This window comes from Erinaceus europaeus, chromosome 9 (assembly GCF_950295315.1).
Source record: "Erinaceus europaeus chromosome 9, mEriEur2.1, whole genome shotgun sequence".
NCBI classification, from domain to species: domain Eukaryota; kingdom Metazoa; phylum Chordata; class Mammalia; order Eulipotyphla; family Erinaceidae; genus Erinaceus; species Erinaceus europaeus.
Genome location: NC_080170.1, coordinates 93,551,070 through 93,574,682, shown reverse-complemented (window position 1 = coordinate 93,574,682; position 23,613 = coordinate 93,551,070). Strand labels below are relative to the sequence as shown.

General features: G+C 36.0%; 1 protein-coding gene across 1 annotated transcript in view; it reads right to left on the bottom strand.

The window, feature by feature from the left end:
• The window catches only part of MORC1 (MORC family CW-type zinc finger 1), a 167,818-nt gene that overhangs the window by 127,666 nt on the left and 16,539 nt on the right, over positions 1-23,613 (bottom strand). The window contains exons 4-8 of the mRNA XM_060197115.1: positions 21,383-21,451; positions 15,330-15,420; positions 13,935-14,043; positions 10,147-10,306; positions 8,172-8,277 (exon numbers count right to left, since the gene is read on the bottom strand). Of these exons, the coding sequence (XP_060053098.1) occupies positions 8,172-8,277; positions 10,147-10,306; positions 13,935-14,043; positions 15,330-15,420; positions 21,383-21,451 (535 nt within the window). The remainder of the gene's footprint in view (positions 1-8,171; positions 8,278-10,146; positions 10,307-13,934; positions 14,044-15,329; positions 15,421-21,382; positions 21,452-23,613) is intronic.

The window sequence follows — 23,613 nt, the reverse complement described above, 5'->3', positions numbered from 1 at the left end:
CTTACAACATTTCAAGGCTTCGTCTCAGTAGCACCCCTAATGGAATCTTAGCAGATATATAGTTGACATATATATAGTTTGGGTGCTTATTATCTCTGTTGTGTGAGGTTCTAGTCTCACAAGCGCCTGTGAGGATCTGAGAAGTTATAGACATTATTGGCCGTTCAGAGAAGTTAGTTGCGCAAACCTAAGGCAGGTACAAACCTGGAATGCTAAGATACATGCTCTCCAACATTTAGAGTCAGAGTTTATAAAATGCCTATGCATAAGCTCAATAAGAAATGTAAACATCTATATGAAGAAACAATGATAGACAAGTCCCAGAAAGAGAGGACAAAAGGAGAGAGATATTTGAATGTAGTAATAGGGTTATGTTTTGCTTGGAAGGGAAGAGAGGAGGGGACCTGAAAAAAAAAGGGGGACAATTAGGTAAAAATGTAAACAGATAGTTGTAGAGATGACAGTTAACCCATGTTTGTAACCTTGAGAGAACCATGGTGACTTGCAATGGAGGGACTTAAGATTCAGAACTCTGGTGGTGGAAACAGTGTGGAATTATACCCCTGTTGACATGTAATTGTGTCAATCAATACTGAATTGCTAATATTTTTTTAAAGAAACAGTGATAGATAAAAATCACTGAGTATATTCCACATGTCAAGTTAGGGCTCTAAGCATTTTTCACTTCACATGCCACTTAACTCTCACAACAACACTATGATATAATGCTACTGTTACTCTTATCATTTTCAAATGAGAAAACTGAGTTTCTGTAAAATTAACTATTTTTCCATAACACATCTTGTAGAACTATAAATTGAACTTGGTCTAACTACCAAAGCCTTATCCTTACTTATAATGACATACTATAATGTTATAAACTTCACTCAACTATATAAAAAATAAAAATAAGAATCAAAAATAAATCTGTCAGCCCTCCCTTGATCTATCTGACTGTTGGAAAAATCATGGTGTATTCTTCTATTTTTTATGTAAAAATGCATTGACTTTTCTGACAACCCATTATAAAGTCAATAAACTATCAATCAAAATCTAAAATGCATTTCTATAGTAAAAATTGAAAAGCTAAATCAAAAACTCACAGAAACAAAAAACCCAAAAGGACAGCCAATAAATAACATTTTGCAAAATAACAACAAAAAGATACTTGCCATACAAAATATCAAACACATTATAAAGGCTATAACGATTAAGAAGTTTAATAAGGAAGAACTAGACAAAATATATGAAAGGGAACAAATCATCTAGAAGCATATGTATGTATTATTTATTTTACATCAGTAATGCATTTCAAATAAGGAAGCCTCAACTATTTTGCATATGAAATTGCCAAATATTCTGATTGATAATGAAATGCTACTAGGAAAATATAAAATTAATCTATACTTCTAAATGCACACATATTTCAAACTATGCTCAAAACCACATTCCAGACACATTAGAGTGATGTACAGGAATAAGTCAGAAATATTATTAGAAATGATAAGAAAAAATGTTTGTTTAAAAATCTTTCCTAGTCAAGTAATATAAAAGAACCACATACTGAAAAATATTGGCAGGTCTAACTTAAAAAGAAAATCAAAAGACTATATTAAATAAGCTATTAACAGTGATTAAAAAGCAAGCATGAAGAAATACCCTTACACAAAGCAACATGCAGGATTCTTATGGTGATTGACTTGTGCACTGGCTAAATGAACTGCATGGATGTCATTATTTTGGTTGCAATATTGTACTTTATGCAAAATGTTACCAGTGAAAATGAAGAAGTTGGGTAAAAGCTAAAAAGCACTGCATTTTTCTTGAATATGTATGTGAACCTACAATAATCTCAATGGAAATTTCAGTTTAAAAAGTTATCCTAGGTGGTCTGGGAGGTGGTGCAGTGGACAAATCATGGGACTCTCAAGCATGAGGTCCTGAGTTCAATCCCTCAGGCTCCAATAGCCTACAGGGAAGAAAAAGAACAAAAGAGGCATTGAAGCAACTGAGCTCCAATTCAAGGATTAAAATACTATTGAAAACACCATCAATTTCCACAACAGTGAATCCTTACTTAGACACAAGTCAATCGAGGCAAGAGTGATCAGTAATTTAAAAAGTACTGAGAGAGGGACCTCATAACATATTATATAAAAGAAAGAAATATAGGAGAAATCAACCAGGACAAGAGTCCAGCTAAAAGCTCCCCAAAGGGTGATGCACAAAATGATGAGATCAACATCCAAACAGTAGTTAAGGAAATAATCACAGGAGTGAGAAAAGAGTTTGAAAGAATTGCCATCAGAAATGCAGAAACAACAAACGAGACTCTGGAAGAAAACGCTAATTATCTGAAGGTTATTAGAGAGTTGAAAGCTGAAATAGCTGAGCTAAGAAAACAGCTAACTGAAAAAGCTCAAACAGTATCAGAACAGGGTATCATTAGAGATGAACTACAGAAAAAAGTACAGGGGAGAGAGAATAGAATATATGAGGCTGAAAAAGAATTAGCAGGATCGAGGACAAATTAGAGACAACTAAAAAAGAAGTAAGAGATCTAAAAAAGAGATTAAGAGGAACTGAAAACAACAACAGATACCTATGGGATGACTTCAAAAGAAATAATATACACATTATTGGTGTACAAGAGGAAGAAAGAGAGGGAGGGGAAAAAAGCATTCTTCAGGACATAATAGCTGAAAATTTCTCTAGGCTAGACAACATAAAAGAAATAAAGATTCAAGAAGCCCAGAGGGTCCCAAACAGAATTAACCCAAACTTAAAGATACCAAGACACATCATATTTAGAATGGAAAGGAATAAGGATAAAGAAAGGATCCTGAAGGCTGCAAGAAAAAAACAAAGACTCACCTACAGAGGAAAACCCATAAGATTAGCAGCAGACTTCTCCACACAAACACTACAGGCCAGACCAGAATGGCAAGATATCTATCGAGGGCCCAATGAGAAAGGATTTCAACCAAGACTACTGTATCCTACTAGACTATCATTCAGACTAGATGAAGGCATCAAAACCGTCAATGACAAAAAACAGTTGAATCAATTATCACCAAGACTTCCCTAAAAGAAGTTCTGAAAAGTCTCCTATAAACAGTCAGACCACCATAAATAGGTCATATATATCAGAACACTCTAAAAATCTACAAGAATGGCATTAGAATATCTTCAATATTTAATATCAATAAGTGTCAATGGCCTAAGTCATCTGTCAAAAGACACAGAGTAGGAAGATGGATCAGACAATACAACCCAACAATATGCTGTCTACAGGAAACCCACCTAACTCAAGAAGACAAACACAGGCTGAAAGTGAAAGGATGGAAAACTATCATACAAGCCAATGGCCCACAAAAAAAGGCAGGAACAACTATTTTCATATCTGACATGATAGACTTTAAAATAAAAAAATTTAAAAGGATAGGGATGGAAACTACTTAATGCTCAGAGGATCAGTCAATCAAGAGGACTTAACAATTATTAGCATCTATGCACCCAAAGAGAAGCCATCTAAATACATCAAACATCTACTGAAAGAGCTACAGCAATATATTAACAGCAACACAGTCATAGTAGGGGTCTTCAATACCCCATTCTGTCAACTTTACAGATCTCCCAGGCAGAAAATCAGTAAAGACATGAGGGATCTAAATGAGCAGATAGATAAACTAGAACTATTGCACATTTTCAGAGTCATTCATCCCAAGAAACTGGAATACACATTTTACTCAAGTCCACATGGGTCATTCTCAAGGATAGACCATATGTTAGGCCACAAAGACAGCATCAACAAATTCAAGAGCATTGAAATCATCCCAAGCATCTTCTCAGACCACAGTGGAATTCAACTAACACTCAACAATCAACAAAAGATTAGTTATAGTCCCAAAATTTGGAAGCTCAATAGTACACTACTTAGCAACTACTGGGTCAAAGAGGAAATAAAGGAAGAAATCAAAATGTTTTGAGAGTTCAATGAAAATGAAGACACAAGCTATCAAAATATTTGGGACACAGCTAAAGCAGTACTGAGAGGGAAGTTCATAGCTATACAAGCACACATTAGGAAACAAGAAAAAGCACAAGTAAAAAACATGATTGAACACTTTAAAGACCTAGAAGAAGAAGAGCAAAGGAACCCTAAAGCAACCAGATGGTCAGAAATCACTAAAGTTAGGGCAGAAATAAATAACAATGAAAGTAAGAAAACCATACTAAAGATCATTGAAAGTAAAATGTTGGCTCTTCAAAAGAGTAAACAAAAACGACCTTTAGCCAGATTCACAAAACTAAAAAGGGAGAAGACCCAAATAAACCGGATCATAAATGAAGGAGGAGATATCACAACAGACACCACAGAAATTCAACATATCATCTGAGGCTTCTATGAACAACTATATGCCACCAAGCTAGAGAACCTGGAAGAAATGGACGATTTCCTAGATACCTACCAACTTCCAAAACTAAGTAACTAGATAACATGAACAGGCCCATCACAACTAATGAAATTGAAACAGTTATCAAAAACGTTCCCAAAACTAAAAGTCCTGAACCAGATGATTTTACAAACCATCTTCTTTTACAAAGAAGAACTAATACCTCTACTTTTAAAAGTCTTCCAGAAGATTGAAGACACTGGACTAGTCCCGTACAGCTTCTATGAAGCCAACATCACTTTGATACCAAAAGCAGACAGTGACAAAACCAAAGGAGAAAACTACAGATCAATATCTCTGATGAACATAGATGCTAAAATATTGAACAAAATTCTAGACAACAGGATACAGCAGTATATTCAAAAGATTGCTCATTATGACCAAGTGGGGTTTATCCCAGGCATGCAAGGTTGGTTTAATATATGTAAATCAATTAAAGTGATCCACCACATCAACAAAAGCAAGACCAAAAACCACATGGTCATATCAATAGATGCAGAGAAAGCCTTTGACAAAATACAACATCCATTTATGATCAAAACACTACAAAAAATGGGAAGAGATGGAAAATTACTTAAGATAATGGAGTCTATAGATAACAAACCTACAACCAACATCATACTCAATGGAGAAAACCTAGACACACTGACCAGTGGAATAGAATTGAGAACCCAGAAGTAAGTCCCTAAACCTAAACCTATGGACATCTAATCTTTGACAAAGGGGCTCAGACTATTAAGTGGGGAAATCAGAGTCTCTTCAACAAATAGTGTTGGAAAAAATGGCTTGAAACATGCAGAAGAATGAAACTAAACCACTATATTTCACAAAATACAAAAGTGAATTCCAAGTGGATCAAGGACTTGGATGTTAGACCAGAAAATATCAGATAGTTAGAGGAAAATATTGGCAGAACTCTTTTCCACATCAATTTTAAAGACATCTTCAATGAAACGAATCCAATTACAAAGAAGACAAAGACAAGCATAAAACTAGGGGACTACATCAAATTAAAAAAGATTATGCACAGCAAAAGAAACCACTACACAAACCAAGAGACCCCTTACAGAATGGGAGAAGATCTTTACATGCCATACATCAGACAAGGGCTAATAACCAGAATATATAAAGAACTTGCAAATCTCAACAACAAGAAAACAAATAACCCCATCCAAAAATGTGGGGAGGACATGGACAGAATATTCACCACAGAAAAGATCCAAAAGGCTGAGAAACACATGAAAAAAATGCTCCAAGTCTCTGATTGTCAGAGAAATGCAAATAAAGACAACAAGATACCACTTCACTCTTATGAGATGTCATACATCAGAAAAGGTAACAGCAACAAATGCTGGAGAGGTTTTGAGGTCAAAGCAACCCTCCTTCACTGCTGGTGGGAATGTCAATTGATCCAACCTCTGTGGATGACAGTGTGGAGAACTCTCAGAAGGCTAGAAATGGACCTACCCTATGACCCTGCAATTCCTCTCCTGGGGATATATCTAAGGAACCCAACACACCCAGCCTAAAAGATCTGAGTACACATATTTTCTTAGCAACACAATTTGTAATAGCCAAAACCTGAAAGCAACCCAGGTGTCCAACAACAGATGACTGGCTGAGCAAGTTGTGGTATATATACACAATGGAATACTACTTAGCTATTAAAAAGGGTGATTTCACCATTTTCAGCCGATCTTGGATGGACCTTGACAAATTCATGTTAAGTGAAATAAGTCAGAAACAGAAGAATGAATATGGAATGTTCTCACTCTCAGGCAGAATTTGAAAAACAAGATCGGCTTGTTTTTCAAAATTGGCATATTACATCAAAGTAAAAGACTCTGGGGTGTGTGCAATGGGTAGAATACAGGTCCAAGAAGGATGACAGAGGACCTAGTGGGGGTTGTATTGTTATATGGAAAACTGGGAAATGTTATGCATGTACAAACTATTATATTTACTGTTGAATGTAAAACATTAATTCCCCAATAAAGAAATTTTTAAAAAATTTCTGGTCTCATCAGGTAATCTGTAAATAGTATAATTTATTTTTTCTAAATAACCAGCTAATTTGACAGCTGTCAAATTCTTCCTCTAATAAGGTATTGTTTCCTGATTGCTAATGTTCAAATGCCAAGGCATTCTGACATAACTATTGAAAATATGTGCCCAAAGTTTTGAAATACCATGAGATACAGACTCTGTAACTAGTTGTTAAACAAAAAGACAGGGCCAAAGAGAAAAGTTGAAGATAAGAATGGAGGTGACATTAACGATTCTTGACCTCCTTCCTGATACTGACACAGAAGGACTGAAATAAGGATTTTCAGTATTTTTCAAAACAGAAAAACAATTTTGTAGAGGATGGTTTGGTATAAAGTGAGGCATATGACACTTATCTTGGGGTGATGTAGAACTGTGCTCCTGTGACAACAATCCTGTAATATAACATTTCTTCAGTAAAGTGGTCTCAAATAGACTCTCCCTTTTGTGTAAATCAACTATCCATGTATTGGAATAGAATAAATATGAAGCCAAAATAGCAGAAAAGTGTTTTATCAAACTTCCTAACTTGGGAGGAATTTTCTAAATTTCACCTCAATAACAAAACAGTACCATTCAATATGGTATTAGCAGCCATTCTGAACAACACAACACTGACAAGACGACAGGATAAGAGGGGAAGCAAAAAAAAAATAGAAAAGAGGATACAGAGAAAATGTGATTCCTGCTCAAGGTGTTTTCTTTGTTTATGGACTAAAGATCAACAAAAGAAGCGAGTATAACCCAATAAAAAAGTGGGCCAAAGGAACTAAATAAGACAGTTTTATTTCTTTTTTAAATATTTTATTTATTTATTAATGAGAAAGATTGAAGGAGAGAAAGAGCCAGACATCACTCTGGTACATGTGCTGTCCAGGATTGAACTCAGGACCTCATATTTGAGAGGCCAATGCTTTATCCACTCTGCCATCTCCTGGACCACAACAGACAGTCTTCTAAAGAACAAATACATTTGACCAACAGTCACATGAAATGCTCCAGTTCACTAATTGCTAGAGAAATGCAAATTAAAACTATCCTGAGATACCATCTCACACTTGAGAGAATGGCTCCCATCAACAGATCAGGAAACGACAGGTTTGGAGAAATGGAGAGTTTGTGGAGGAAAAGGAACTCTGCTACACTGCTGGAGGGAATGCAAACTGAGGTGGTCCCTGTGGAAGACTGTATAGAGAGTCCTTAGGCAAACAAAAAATGAAATTACCTTGTAAAAAAATAATAAAATAGAAGTAAAGTAAAAAAGAAAGAAAGCTGAAATGGGAAAATACAAGATCAAACTTGAACTGGGTGTGATATATAAAACCAAAGCTAAGGACTCTGGGAAGGGAGAATGAAGAAGGAGGTGCTGAGGGTGTTGGGCGTTCCGGTGCATGATGATGGAAAAGAACCTAAGTTGGGGGTTAGAATGCTTTGCAGACATCTACCATAGGGAGGGAGAAATTGAACCCATATGCCAACATCTGTACTGTGAACCATTAACACACACATACTTACCCCCATGGCTCAGTTAAGTTTGGGAACCAGCCTAACTTATTTCATCTGTAAATGAAGTGAAATTCATTGCCACAGTGCTGAGGATTCAGGACACCGAACACCAGTTCACTGCTATAGCTGAAAAACATTCTGTCAAGTGCACACACTACTTACTCCTCAAGAACCCCGGCCATCAGTATATCTTCCTTATCAGTTTTGACATCTAATTCTGGTTCTCCACTAAGCAGAAGCTTCAAATTATAAATAACCAGCAAAGTACCTAGTAGAAAAATAGATGTTTGACTTATTAATACTTTAACTACATTACATGTTAGCCATAGTGTTATTATCTCATCTATGGAATTAAGTCTTTTACAGACTAATTTTCCTTTCGTACTTTATAAACAACATACTTGGACAAGCTCCAAAATATAAATCTTCTAGAAATTCTACCCCCTGCCAAAGTGTGCTATTTCTATAGTATGTTGCTTCTTATTACTAGTCAATTCATTGTAAGTCTTTCAATGTGAATTTTTTAATTTTGGCACTCTTTTTAAACGTATCTTTATAACACTTACTGGGATCCTTAATCAAATTTCGATGCCAGGCTAAGTTCTCATTGATGGAACCGAAATCAATGCATAAGGAATGTGCATTGATTCATAAATAATGACTCATTCATGTGCCATGAAATCAATGTGCATAAATATAAGTTTTTTAAAATGTGTACAAATCTAAAGTATTGCTTTTAGATTCTATAATAGGGATTGCCAAACTTTTTCAGTAAAGGCCCTGGTAATTAATATTTTAGCTTTGTAGGGCATATGGTCTCTGACAAAACTACTCTCAATTAATCTTTACCACCACAGCATGAAAGCTACCATCAAGTTTACATAAATTAATGTGACTGTATCCCAATAAACTTTATTTACAAAAACAGGTATTGGGCTAGATTTGACCTATGGGGCATAAATTGCTACTTCTGCTTTGAAGTATATTCAATAAAAATTTTCAAATTATTTGGAAAGTTACTTATGACATAGAGACAAGCAAGACTGTCAGAAACATTAAAAGCACCAAGAGGTAATTTTGTTTCAATAAAATAGAACAAGCAGTATAATGGTTAAATCTGGATGAGGAAACCTAAAAGACTCTGAATCCTGGATCAACCATTTGTAACTACAATGATCTCAGGTAAGTTTCAAAGCCTCTCTGCATAAATTTTTATAGTCAATAGGGTTCATAAGATAACTAAAACAGAATTGTTCTTAGTAGTACATATTTGTGTAAAGCATGTAGAAAATAAATATTCATGATATAGTACATCTTTAATTAGTATTTCTGTACTTTATAACTAGCGGTCAGAGATTACATAACTGTTTTTCAGTTACATACCATATATGGCAATAAAATAAATATTTCTTTAATTTCCATCCTTTATGAGAAAGGACAAAAGATGACATTAAATATCACTTTTAGACAAAATGTCACAGATTAAAGAAGACATTTTTAAAGCAATGTAGGAAGAGTCAGAAACAAATTTCTTAGACTCTTACTATAAGCATTATGTAAATTGAGGACTTGCAAATGGCAGGAAGTACACAACTTTAAAGTAGTTCTTTTTGCTTGTGGATATGAAAAGTGCCAGAAATCTGGAGAAATACTGATACCAAAAATGTTTGTAGAGCAAGTATGTTCAGCATATTGAACAGAATGTTTATGGAGATGGGGAAATGTACAAAAACATCTTTTAATTTGAGAAGTATATCTACAAATCTTTTGCAAAAGAAATCTGAATTAATTACATGTGGTAACTCTCTGAGATTGTCAGTTCTTGGACATTGAACTAAGTATCTGTTAACCTTGCTATCTAGTACAGTAACTGTAAATTAGTATGTGTCCCCACTCTGCATCACACTCTTACAGCTTCACCAAGTTCATATAAGTTTAAGCCTTTCTCCCAGTGCCAGGGATGTATGAATCATTCATGTTTGGAATCTCTTGAGACAAAACTGGCATGTATAAGATAAATGATTGCTACCACGAGGTTCCAGGGAAAAAAAAGAATTATGTAAACATATATATAGTGTCTTCATCAATGCAAAGAACAAGTGTCTCCATCCATATTCCAAAATTTTGATGATCTTACCACATTTCCCATAGATCACGTCAAACTGCTTCATCAATTCAGCTTCTGTTTTAAATGGAGAGTATTTATAAATTATAGACAATTCCAGTGAAAATTTTTGAAGATCATCTGTGGCAGGCTCTCTGGTTTTCATTAACCATGAAGGTATTGGCACTACAACCTATTAAATAATAATAAAAAATCCCATCAATTTACTATGAAATACAACCCCACTCCACCTCCCCCCCCAAAAAAGAACGCTATCTTTTTGCCTGATCCTAATTCAGTCCACTCTTGGGCCACATCTCAAAACACAAAGTTAAATGGAAAAAGAAATTTCATGCTTGAGGCTCTAAAGTCCCAGGTTCAATCCCCCACACCATCTAAAAAGCCAGAACTGAGTAGCACTCTTGTTAAAAATAAATAAATAATGACAGAATGGGAGCACAGAACTTTGGCAGTGGGTGAGGTATGGAACTAGATCCTGTAACCTTATAATTTTTTAAACTATTATTAATCACCAATTTTAAAAATGGTCTCCCTCTGTCTCTTCCAATCTGAAGTAAAAAGAACAAAAAAAAAAAAAAATGAGACTGCATTGCAAGTGAAATCTGCACTACAAGGTTCCAGAATGTAACAAGTTTTACAAAGAGGCCCAGAAACTGACGACATTAATTAAACTCAGAGATGGGTTGATGGAGGGAGAGAATGAAAGTAGGTTATCTAGATTACAATCTGGCAACAGCTCCACCCCCACCCTTAAAAAAAAAAAAAAGATAATTTTTTTTTCTGCTGGAAAGAAAAGGAAAAAAAGTTTCTGGATTAAACAAACACACCACACAGGGGCCAGAAGGTGGTGTACCAGGTTAATGCACATATCACCATGCACAAAGACTAAGTGATCCCCACCTGCAGGTGAGAACCTTACTACTGGTGGAGCAGGTCTGCAGGTGTCTATCATGCCTGTGACATTCCAAGCTATTTCCCCTCGTGCATCATTGCTAAGAGAGTGAATAGAGGTTATTTTATACCAAGGATAGCAAGTTTTTAATGAAAGACATGAGAGTTAGGACCTGAGACCTGACAAAGAACAGTAAAAATTGTCAGCATGATGGCAAAAGCACATCCCAGGATGCAGCTGAACGCCAGCCACAGAAAGCAAGAATGCACACTACCGGGCATGAGAAGACTACAGAGCATGTTGCTTCAGAAAGATGAAATAGCTAAGAGAACCTTAAGAGACTGGGATAACTCTGACACCATCTTCCCAGACAATCCTTTTAGCCCACTTGCATGTTACCTATCCGGCTCAAGCAAAAATTAGTAAGTCATATGCCCCTTGGAATATACCTAAAATAGACTTCCTAGATTCTTCCAACATAAAGACCCCAAATCTCATATGCTATACTCTTACCACTAGATTCCTGATTATTAAACAATCTGTTCTGCTTTATATTTTACACTTGTCAGCCAATTAAGTTACAGATGCTACCATGATGTCAACCTGACTTCCCTGGACAGATGACCTCACCAATGTGTCCTGGAACTCCACCTCCCCAGACCTCTACCCCACTAGGGAAAGACAGAAACAGGCTGGGGGTATGGATGAACTTGTCAACTCCCAAGTCCAGCAGAGAAGCAACTACAAAAGATAGACCTCCCACCTTCTGCACCCCATAAAGATCTTTGGTCCATACACCAGAGGGATAAAGAATAGGGGAATTTCCAATGGAGGGGATGGGATGCAGAACACTGGTAGTGGGAATTGTATGGAATTATACCACTCTTATCCCACAATCTTGTCGATCCTTATTAAATCACTAATAAAAAAATGACTGGACTAACAGTTACAAAGATTTTATAATAAAATCCAAGCAAATATTCAGTGATAGTGATAATGAAAAGTTGCATAGAATAAAAAGTAGACAATTATTCATTCCAGGGAATACAGAAAGTTGTTCAGGAAGTGAAAAGTAATAGTCTGAAAAAATATAGGTGTGAACTGTGCTTTGTAACATAAGTACTGACTATTGCCATAGCTAAAGTTAAGATCTATATTAAGAGTAAAGAAATAAATGTATTTGTGTGTATGGAGGTGTAAGAATGTGTGTGTGCATGTATTATAGGAACAGAGGGGAAAAAATAAATGCTCCTTTTTTCAGTAGGAGATTAATAGATTGTTTAAATCAAAGCAAGGGGCAGCTATACAAGAATGTTACATAGAGATGTGCAGGTAAATATCAAAATAGTGGCTTAATATTATCGAAAAATACTGCTTCTGTGAAAGTGAAAATGAGAATAGGCTTTTGGTTTTAGCTTAAATAAAGAAGGGAGAGAGGGAAGGAGAGATCATTAAAACAAAAATTATAGCTGCAGTTTCAGTCCAACTTCCCAGACCCTTTACTTGCATAAAGTGCAAAATAAATATTTAAAGTATCTAAACTATCACTTTTTCTTGTGTCAGAACCCCACTCAACCACTCTACTGCCTATACTGATTCTATGACCCATCCCTACATCACCAATACCAATGAAATTGCTGACCTTCTAATCACATTTTCACACTATACCTAAACTTCATGTTAATTACCAGGTCTGAGACTTTCTACCTACCATTTCTCTTTGATTTATCAGTCTTTCAAGTTGCAGCTATGCTCTCTTCATTAAAAACCTTCACTGATGAAAAAAAAAAAGCCCTGACTGACCACACTACTCTAATCTCTCCATCCATAGCACTGTATGATACGTATTAGACAATCTTATAGCAAGAAGACATAGTCATTGAAAAAAATTCTTTTTAGGGGTTGATGGTGGCGCAGCTGGTTGAGCACAGGTGTTACCATTGACAAGTTTGAGCCCCTAGTCCCCACCTGCAGGGGGAAAGCTTTGCAAGTGGTGAAGCAGGGCTGCAGGTGTCTCTCACTCTCTCTATCACCCCCTTCCATCTCAATTTCTGGCTTTCTCTATCCAATAAATAAATAAAGATAATTTTAAAAGGAATTATTTTTTAATACCCTCATTTCATTACTCTTCCATGTCACATGAGTCTACCTTATTTGGGAACAAGGCTGAACACACCTAATGGTCTTCTGCTTGTCTGCTACCTTTTTCAGGATCTACCCAGAGCTGAGCAGACAATTCCTCATCATGCATCTGCTATATTGAGTTATAAGTTATGATAATAGTAGCAAATCTTGCAAACTGAAAAATTATCAAGCTGTTTTCAAGCCATCAATTGGAGCTGACACTATGATATTAGATTTGTAGGTTTAACTTCTATTTTCATTTAGTTTCATTAGATTGGGTCTTCCAAGTGTTTAAATGCAATATTCTGTTTATCTTAAAAATAATAATCCAGTTATAAGGAAAGAATTTTGCAGACTTTTTATCCTCAAACTTTTTTGGGCCAAAGGAATCACCTTATTCTGGGAGCTAGAATGTGGACAATGAAAAGAACAATTCTGAAAATTGCCTAGGAGTCAAAAACTTACCCATGGAATGATTCCTAAAACAGAGCTCTAATGATCCCAAAATAACCAGCTACCTCCTCACATTCCTAAATTACACACTCCTAAATTATAAAAAGAAAAAGAGGGCAGGGGTAGATAGCATAATGGCTATGCAAAAAGATTCTCATGCCTAAGGCTCCAAAGTCCTAGGTTCAATTCCCCACACAAACCAGAGCTGAGCAGTACTCTGGAAAAAAAAAAATCTGCTAGAAGAAGAAACCAGGATAGACTTCACCTCCTGAAATGACAAAAACAAATAATAGCAGTACCATGGGAACCAAAGGAAAGTTTTCATTCTTACCTCACTGAGACCTTCTCTTTCACAAAACGTCTGAGAAAAAAACATGCAAGTCATCGTTTCTTCCTTCTTTGTAAAGAGAATAAAGTCTTTTCCAATCCTCATGGATCCACTACATTAAAAAACCAAGAACATAACAGTTTACGTATCGAGCGTACATGAAGTAGTAATTGGGTGCAGCAGTAGATTGTTTTCTCCATAGAAATAATTACACTCTTTGGCTAACCCATCATCAAGGGGATACTATTGATAGTATAGCTTTTTTTTTTTTAAATCTCAAAGTAGTACAAATGGATATTATTTAACCCAGCCCTATACTGTTTCTTAAGACAATACTATTGGAAATAAGGTACTGTGAGAGAAAAGAAATTTCTTGATCTGAAAAGTGATGTAAATCAGGTACCCAAGTGGCTGGTGTGAATTTTAACAGGCCTGGGAAAGACAATGGTTTAGCTGTTGTCACTGTCCCACAGCATTCGTGCCCTGAGTTTGAGTAGACTGGGAACCTGGGACACTGGGTGATAGGAGGCTGGAAACTCCGTGCCTATCTGTTAGGGGACATGTACTCCCTGCCTCTGTCTCTAGTTACTTCAGTTTTTAGCTGGAGGTGGATGGAGCACTCCTCAGTTTGCCTCCAGGGTCTGTTACCATGGGAACTAATATCCTATGTCATCCACCAGCTGCTCCCATCAAGGTCATGAAAAGGAGAAAAAATGATGCTTGCCAATAACTTGCACAGAATTTATATCCTCCAGTTCCCTTTCCCCAGCTCAGTGGTGTAAGTTAAAGGACTGTAGGATTGTGGTGGCTTGGTTTTAATACAAACATCCTCCTCCCTTCTCAAAGTTCTGTAGCATAGAGATTTCTTCCCAATTATAGCAGATGGATGTCCAAGGGGGTGTCTTTCTTGGTGTAGGTGTGTTTCTCCTCTCTACCTAGATTCTATCAATTTGTCTCTTGCTGTGAAAATTCTATTTCCATACGTCTTAGGATGATTTCTGTTCACACTGTTTCCATTGTTATTTTAGTTTTGTTGTTCACTGTAGAAGGTTGACATGAATTCTTTATGTTCATCCATCTGACCAGGAGACTTCTTAAGCCTATATTCTTTTTAAGCTTTGCAAATGTGGATCCTTACATATTATCATTAACTAAATAGGGTTAACAATATCAATAATAAATGCGCTAAAAGAAAAAAACCTCCCTTTCAAAAAAGATTTTATTTGTTAATGAGAGATAAAAAAAAAAGAGGGAGGAAAGGGAGGGAGAGGAGGAGAGAGAGAACACCAGAGCATTATTACTCTGGTACACACACTGCCAAGGATCAAACTCAGAACCTCATGCCTGAGAGTCCAACACTTTATCCACTGACCCACCTTCCAGACCACAAAACCTCACCTTTTAAGACCATTGCCATATTGCCCAATAAACTTCAAGGCTGATGACCGTTTTTTGGATGTGCCAAAGAAAATGATATCTGAGGCCTCATCTGTAATAAACAAATATGTTTAAGAGGTTAGGACTTATGAATCACTGATACTGGATAGAATCAAGCAGCAGGACCTCATATACATCTGAAAACACCAGGGAATATCCATAGTTCTGATCAGGATCTTAATTTAATATATTGAAAAAGATCTGACAATCCAGTCATGTGACCTTGGGTAAATATAGTTTATAGAGTATTAATTTCCTTATCTCTAAAAAGAAAGTAGTAATAATACATCACAGAGTTATTGATAAAGATAAATAAAATCAATTAAATGAAATGTGTTTGTGAAACCCTTAATAAAATCATAGTGTTTGGTAAATGTTAAAAATATATATAAATATTGCTAATATTTGTACCACTACTATTTCCCACTATATTTGACCCATGTGAGATTAAGAGGATCAGGATGGTTTCTGGTTTGATATTGCCTGGGAAGAAAGGTTACTTGCTTAAAGCTGTACTTTAGATGATAACAATAATGCTACAAAAAAAAAAACTGGAAAAGATGGATATGGAGTTGTCAATTAGAATATATGAATATATGTTTTAAAATTGCTCTGAGGATGCTGAGTCAGACAAGGTGAAATCAAGCTACACAACCCAGGGGCACCTGGCATAGCAGCATATAAAGACTACCAGACACTAATTGTCTGAAATTGTTTTAGTAATCTGCTACGTGGCTTTAATATGAGGCTGAGGATTATGCGAGAGGTCCTACAATGACAGTATTAGTTGCTACAATATGGTGATTTATAAGAAATATATTTTTAGTCATTCAGACAACAAAAGTATATTTTTCATGTAAATATAGACCTCATCTAAAGGTCCTGTTGCACAGCCCCCAAAGTTCCTGGAATTTCATTAATAACAGTAGTAATATAATAAACAGTTATTGATTTATAATTATGCATATTTAAAACTTACAGGATAATATAATTCATTGTTATGTCAATGAAAGTAACTAAAGAGCAATACCTTATTAGCATTTGCTGTTGTAATATTTGGATTCTTAACCTTAGCTCCTGAAACTGCTTCAGAACTGTATATATGAAGCAGGTATCTTATCATTTAAAAAGTCTCTTTTGGCAGACTGGGAGTATGAACTGATCAGTCAACGTCCATGTTCAGCGGGGAAGCAATTACAGAAGCCAGACCTTTCACCTTCTGCAACCCACAGTGACCCTGGGTCCATACTCCCAGAGGGATAGAGAATGGGAAAGCTATTGGGGAGGGGATGGGATATGGAGATTGGGTGGTGGGAATTGTGTGGAGTTGTACCCCTCCTACCCTATGGTTTTGTTAATGTCTCCTTCCTTAAATAAAAAATTATTTAAATAAATAAAAAACAAAAAGTTTCTTTCTAGCACAACTGGATTTTTATAAATGAGCTGGCTTTTGGAAGGCAGCTATGCTCACCACAATACTACCAGCGCTTCTGTCAGCTGGCTTTTGGAAATCACCTAAAGCTGGTTGCCAAGAAAACCAATTGTGAAAAGAGGAATGAAAATGCTCCTTGACTTCTGGAAAGAGGTGATGGGCAGAAGATTTAACTGATCATCAGTAACCAAGATTTTTATTTTAAAATTTTTTATTGGGGGATTGTTTATAGTCAACAGTAAAATACAGCAGTTAGTACATATGTTAACATTTCTCAGTTTTCCACATAACAAATCAACCCCCCACTAGGTCCTCCTCTGCCATCATAATCCAGGACCCGAACCATCCCCCCAGAGTCTTTTACTTTGGTGCAATACACCAACTCCAGTCCAAGTTCTGCTTAGTGTTTTCCCTTCTGATCTTATCTTTCAATTTCTGTCTATTAGTGAGATCATCCCATATTCATCCTTCTCTGTCTGATTTATCTCGTTTAACATGGTTCCTTTAAGCTCTATCCAAGATGAGGGGAAGAAGGCTAATTCACCATTTTTAATAGTTGAGTAGCATTCCATTGTGTGTACATACCATAGCTTTCTCAGCCACTCATCTGTTATTGGGACACCTGGGTTGCTTCCAGGATTTAGCTATTACAAATTGTGCTGCTATGAACATATATGTACACAAATCTTTTTGGATGGATGTGTTTGGTTCCTTAGGATATATCTCCAGGAGAGTAACTGCAGGGTTATAGGGTAGGTCCACTTCTAGCCTTCTGAGTGTTCTCCAGACTGCTCTCTACATTTACATTCCCACCAGTAGTGTATGAGGGTTCCTTTGGCCCTGCAACCTCTCCAACATTTGTTACTGCTACTTTTTCAGATGTATGACATTCTCACAGGAGTGAAGTGGTATCTCACTGTTGTCTTTATTTGCATTTTTCTGAAAATCAGTAACTTGGAACATTTTCTCATATGCTTGTTGGCCTTTTAGATCAGTGACCAAGATTTAATAAATCATGCTTATACAATAACATCACATTTAAAAAAGGAGAAGGATTGAAGAACTTCCATGTTGTGGAACCAGAATGTACTACATAACATTACACAGGATAGAAGCTCCTATATTCAAGACAATTCCCTATGTATCTCTTCTTTTGGCAGTTGATTCATATTCCTTAATACCCTTTGTAATAAATTAGTAATATGAGAATAAACAAATTTCCTAAGTTCTGTGAGCCATTCTAGAAAATTAATCAAATCCAAGAAAGGGGTGATGGGAAATTCTGATTAGTAGCCAGTCAAGTGAAAAGGTACTTGTTCTTTTTAGTACTATCTGAAAGCATTGGAAGTAGGTAAGTATTGTGAAGCTGAACCTTTAACTTAGCTGATATAGATAGATGGAATCAAAACTGTGTTGAATTGTGGGAAACTCAGTTTATATCACCAAATTGTCCATTGTTATTGGGGTAAAACCCTTTACCATATGTTGGAATTGGGGTTAGAATTTTAGTTATCAGGCTAGGTGGTGGCGCACCTGATTGAGTGCATGTGTTACAATGCACAAGGACCTGGGTTCGAGCCCCCTGTCCCCAACTACAGGGGGAGAGTGAATGATGAAGCAGGGCAGCAGGTGTCTCTCTGTCTCTCTATCGCCCCCTTCCCTCTTGATATCTGGCTGTCTCTATCCAAGAAATAAAGATAATAAAAATTTTTAAATAATTTTAGTTATCATCTATTGACGGCTTAGCATTACTAAGCTTTATATTACATGCTTCACATGTACTGCCTATTTAATAGTTTTAAAAGTCTACAATAAAGATAATGTAATAAATTTTTATAATTATGTAACATATAATTATCATAAGATCATCTGTGTGTTAGAGACAGAAATTTAACTTCGAGGAGTTTATATAACTTGCTAAGGCTAATAAATGCTACTAGCAGGACTTTAATTAACAATTAGTGAAGTTGAAATCCCATAGTTTTCATCTCACAAATGCCCATGTGTGGTGACGAAACTTCTGAACTGGGGGACAAGACATTTATGACTTCTGCCCTCAATAATTTTATATCATGGTAAAAGAAAAAGATTGAAAGAAGCAGAAAATAACTGAGATTATTTCTGAGAGTTTTAAGTCAAGGGGGGAAAAAAGTCAGGGCAATGTGATAGAGAATTAACAAGAATGTGGATGCAGGCAGAATGATCAGGGAAGACCTTTTCCAGAAGGTGACATGTGAGATAAGAGCCAAGGAATGAAGAGTCGGTCAAGTGCGGCTGCTGTGCAGAGGCCAAACAGCTCAAGAAACTGACAGTATTAGGAAGGAATATAAATTTTATCCTGCAGTAATAGTAAAACAAAGGATTGAAATAGGGAAATGATATAACATGATGTTTAGTAAAAGAAACTAAGTGTAGTGTACGGGGGAATGACTGCAATGGGACAAGGCTGAAGACAAAAGACTTTGGAAAATACTGCAATCTCTCTGTGTCAAGTTAACCTAGTAACTCGGACAAGCTCAGCTGACCAACAGATAACTTTATCTTTATTCATTACCAAAAACTCTTCTAACTTCTTGATTTTCTTTTTTTTTTTTTTTACTTATTAATTTTCAGTGAAAGTCAATAAAGAACTATTCTCTCAAAATAGGTAGGCTTTACATATATTATACCCACTGAAGTGTGAGTTCCTCTAGAGATCTGAATATGTGTTGCTTGCTGCGTTTTTATCATTTTGTTCACAGGCTCATAAAGTTTATTATTTATCATAAGCAATCAAGAGACTGAAGTTCACACTGAGTCAAGAAAAAAAAGAAAATTTGTTTCAGTATAGTTTTCTCAGACTCTTCTTCTTTTTATCTAGCTAAACATTATGGATCCAACAATATTTTTTATCAAAATAACTTGGAAAAATAAAAAATATATATATAAAGTAAGAACTAGAGCTGGGCAGAATACCTGGACACTTTCTAAATGTGCTAGTAAATAGTTTTTGGCTACTCAGAATCTTGGAAGAAGGTAATTGCTTCATTCTGTATATCATGTTATATCAATACCAATGTTCATTGTTTTTTCTGGTTTGAAACTGATGAGGATATTTCTGTATTACTTGAACTCCATTACTATTTTTTAAACCTAGTGATCAAAACCCCTGACTTGTGGGACATAAGAGTATAAAAAAAAATTCAAAGAAAAACTATCCTATACAACTCAAAGTCTTTTTTATAAAAAATTTTTCTTATCATCTCTATTATTTAGTAGAGACAGCCAGAAATCAAAAGAGAATGGGATGATAAAGAGGGAGAGAGACACATGCAGCCCTCCTTCACCACTTGCTAAGCTTTCCCTCTGCAGGAGGGAACGGGGACTCAAACCTGGATCCTTGCGCACTGTAACATGTGCACTCAACCAGGTGTACTACCATCTGGTCCCATGACTCAAAGTCTTTATCAGAAGGAATAACATATGAATTCCAAAGTAAACAGATATTAAATAGCTACTGTTTGTTAACTTTCACTAGCCTTCAAGATATAAAGATAAGTCACAAAATATATTATTGACTTACTCATAATTAGAATAATCAATTAAAGCAGCTAAAGCTTTGAACGCACAGAGAAATAACAAGGCTGCTTTAAGAAGGAAGGAAGGAAGGAAGGAAGGAAAGAAGGAAGGAAGGAAGAAAGGAAGGGAGGAAGGAAAGGAGGGAGGGAAGGAGGGAAGGAGGGAGGGAGGGAGATGCATTGCACCAAAGTAAAAGACTTGGGTTGAGTGGGGTTCAGGTCCTGGAACATGAAGGCAGAGGACTTAGTGGGGGGTATATTATTATGTGGAAACTGGAAAATATTATACATATACAGACTATTGTATTTTACTGTCAACTGTAAACCATTAATACCCCAATAAGGAAATTCTAAAAAGAAAAAAAGAAAAAGGAAGGAAGGAAGGAAGGTGCATCAAAGTAAAAGACTCTGGGGTTGGGGGGATGGTTCAGGCCCTGCAACATGATGGCAGAGGAGGACTTAGTAGAGGTTGAATTGTTATGTGGAAAATTGGGAGATGTCATGCATGTACAAACTATTGAATTTTACTATCAACTATAAGTCATTAATCACCCAATGAATTTTTTTAAAAAAATAACAGAAGAAGAATGAAAGAAATGGAGGGAAACTATAACTCAAGGTTAAACAGAAATTAAAAATAGCCTAACAGTACTGGATGCTGTCATATTGTTATACAAACAGTATATAAAGGATAGGCTAAAAACAATTTACAGTCCAACCAGTTACTATTCCTTTCCAGATGCTTCATGTGAGAAGCAGTGGTCACCTGACCTCGAAGTTTCATTTTTCTAGCAATGTTTAAATCCATTCTTTGTCTTGCTTTAAATGGGCACAAATGAATTTACTCTGTTAGATGAAATATTTAAATATAAAAAGTTTAACATATGCTGGGGTCTTGGGTTTATTTTTGCTAACAGCTCCATACCTGTTTTGGTAGAAATAATTCAATTTATTTTTATTTAGTTTTATGGGTTTTTAGGATGTTTCTTATAACTTGTAGTTAAGTATCTAGATAATTAACTTACCAGGGCTCATACCACATCCGTCATCCAGGAAGCACAACATGAATCCACCCTGCAGTTTTTCATTATCCACTGTAAGAGAAAGCAGTTATTACTAACAGCTATTGGACTTAGCTTGTTCATCAGAATGTCATGCTGCTCATATAATTATTTGTCCTCCTTAAATTCAGCCACAAAATGACAGAGTAGTGGCACAAAGAAGGAATTGGGAAAGGCATCTTGGCTGCAGTTTCTCAAGAAACTGCAGGAAAACAACCATGCAACAAAAAGGCTTTAAAGAAACACAAAACATCTATACATTTAAAAACCATGTATACAGCAGACAAGCTCTGCTCTGGAACTGGACTGGTCCTTTACACTTCAAGTATATTCTCTCTACCAGAGAGACTACAGATAGTTGGTGATGTGACCCCAGGATGCCACCATCAAATTAATCAACCTTCCTGCCCTTCCTCCAAAGCATGAATTCCATTCTTATCAAGTTCATCAGACTCTCTTCTAAGGGGTTAATTCTCATCAGAGCCCTATGTGTGTGCTTTTAAGTGGCAGCCAGTATAGCCTCATGTAGATGCATCTGATTTTTGAAAATAACTAAGTTCTTTGGAATCGAATTGATGAAAAATATGTATTATTAAGTCACATAATATAAATATTATTTTATCAGTTTTAAGAGGTAACTAAAACTAATGAGACTAGCTTTAAATGCATAGTCTGTCATCAGGTTTTAAAAGTAATTTCAACATGTGGGTATATGTGTTCTAGCTTATCTCTCTCTCTCTCTCTCTCATGACAGATTAGTTAAGATTTCACTTATACACCAAAAAAGCTGCCATGTTGAAAGTATATAATTTGATATAAGTACATACTTATAAAACCATGACAATGAACAAAGTAATAAACAAATCCATCACACAATTGATACATTATGCCCTTTTGTAACTGCTCCCTCTGACCTGCCATGCCTCATCATCCCATACCAGCAGTCAGACTTGCTAATTTTGATCCTATAGCTTCCTTTTCAGCACTTTGGCTAAGTCAGATTTTGTTTTTCTTGATGCTAACTCACTGATCCATTAAAGAAAATTTAATAGTGTTCATTATTACCTATAAATAAATACCTTTAGAACTAAGAACAAAAGGACAGAGGTAGATAGCATCATGGTTGTGCAAAGAGACTCTCATGCCTGAGGCTCTAAGGTTCCAAGTTCAATCCCCTGCACCAGTGCTCTGATAAAAAAAAAGGAAGAAGAAGAAGAACTAAGAACAACAAAGATCACCTGAGAACACAAGACAAGACTCAGAATACTTTGGGAACCCACCATGTCACGGGTAAGTGCAAAAACATGTGTCTTGTGGACAGAGTGGGGACTAAGGAGAGATTCCTGGGCTGAAAACCCGTATCTAATAGGGAGCGAGCAACTGGTAACAGTCTGGCAGTCTGCCAGTTGAGAAACCACCTCTGATCTTAATTTTACCAACAAATAAACTGCTGACAGGAGGAGAGGATCCCCTAAGGCTCACCAACATGCCATATATGAGAACACTAAAGTTTTACAATAATAGCATTAAAATATCTTCATTCCATATTATCAATAATTGTCAGTGGACTGAATTTACTTATTAAAAGGCATAGAGTAGGAAGATGGATCAGAAAACACTAATTATCTCAAGGTTATTAGAGAGTTGAAAGCTGAAATAGCTGAGCTAAAAACACAACTAGCTGAACAAGCTAAAACAGTACCAGAACAGGGTACCAAAATAGATGAACTCCAGTAAACAAGAAAGGGGACAGAGAATAGAATAAAAGAGGCTGAAGACAGAATTAGCAAGATCAAGGACAAATTATAGACAACTAAAAATAAGTAAGAGATCTCAAAAAGAGATTAAGAGGTACTGAAAACAACAACAGAGACCTATGAGAGGACTTCAAAAGAAATAATATACCCATCATTGGCTTACCAGAGGAAGAAAGAGAGGGAAAGGAAGAAAGTATTGTGCAGGACATAATGGCTGAGAACTTCTCTAGTCTAGACAACATACAAGACATAAAGGTTCAAGAAGCCCAGAGGGTTCCAAACAGAATTAATCCAAATTTAAAGGCACCAAGACACATCATATTTAGAATGGAAAGGAATAAGGATAAAGAAATGATCCTGAAGGCTGCAAGAGAAAAACAGACTTATCTACAGAGGAAAACCCATAAGATTAGCAGCAGACTTCTCCACACAAACACT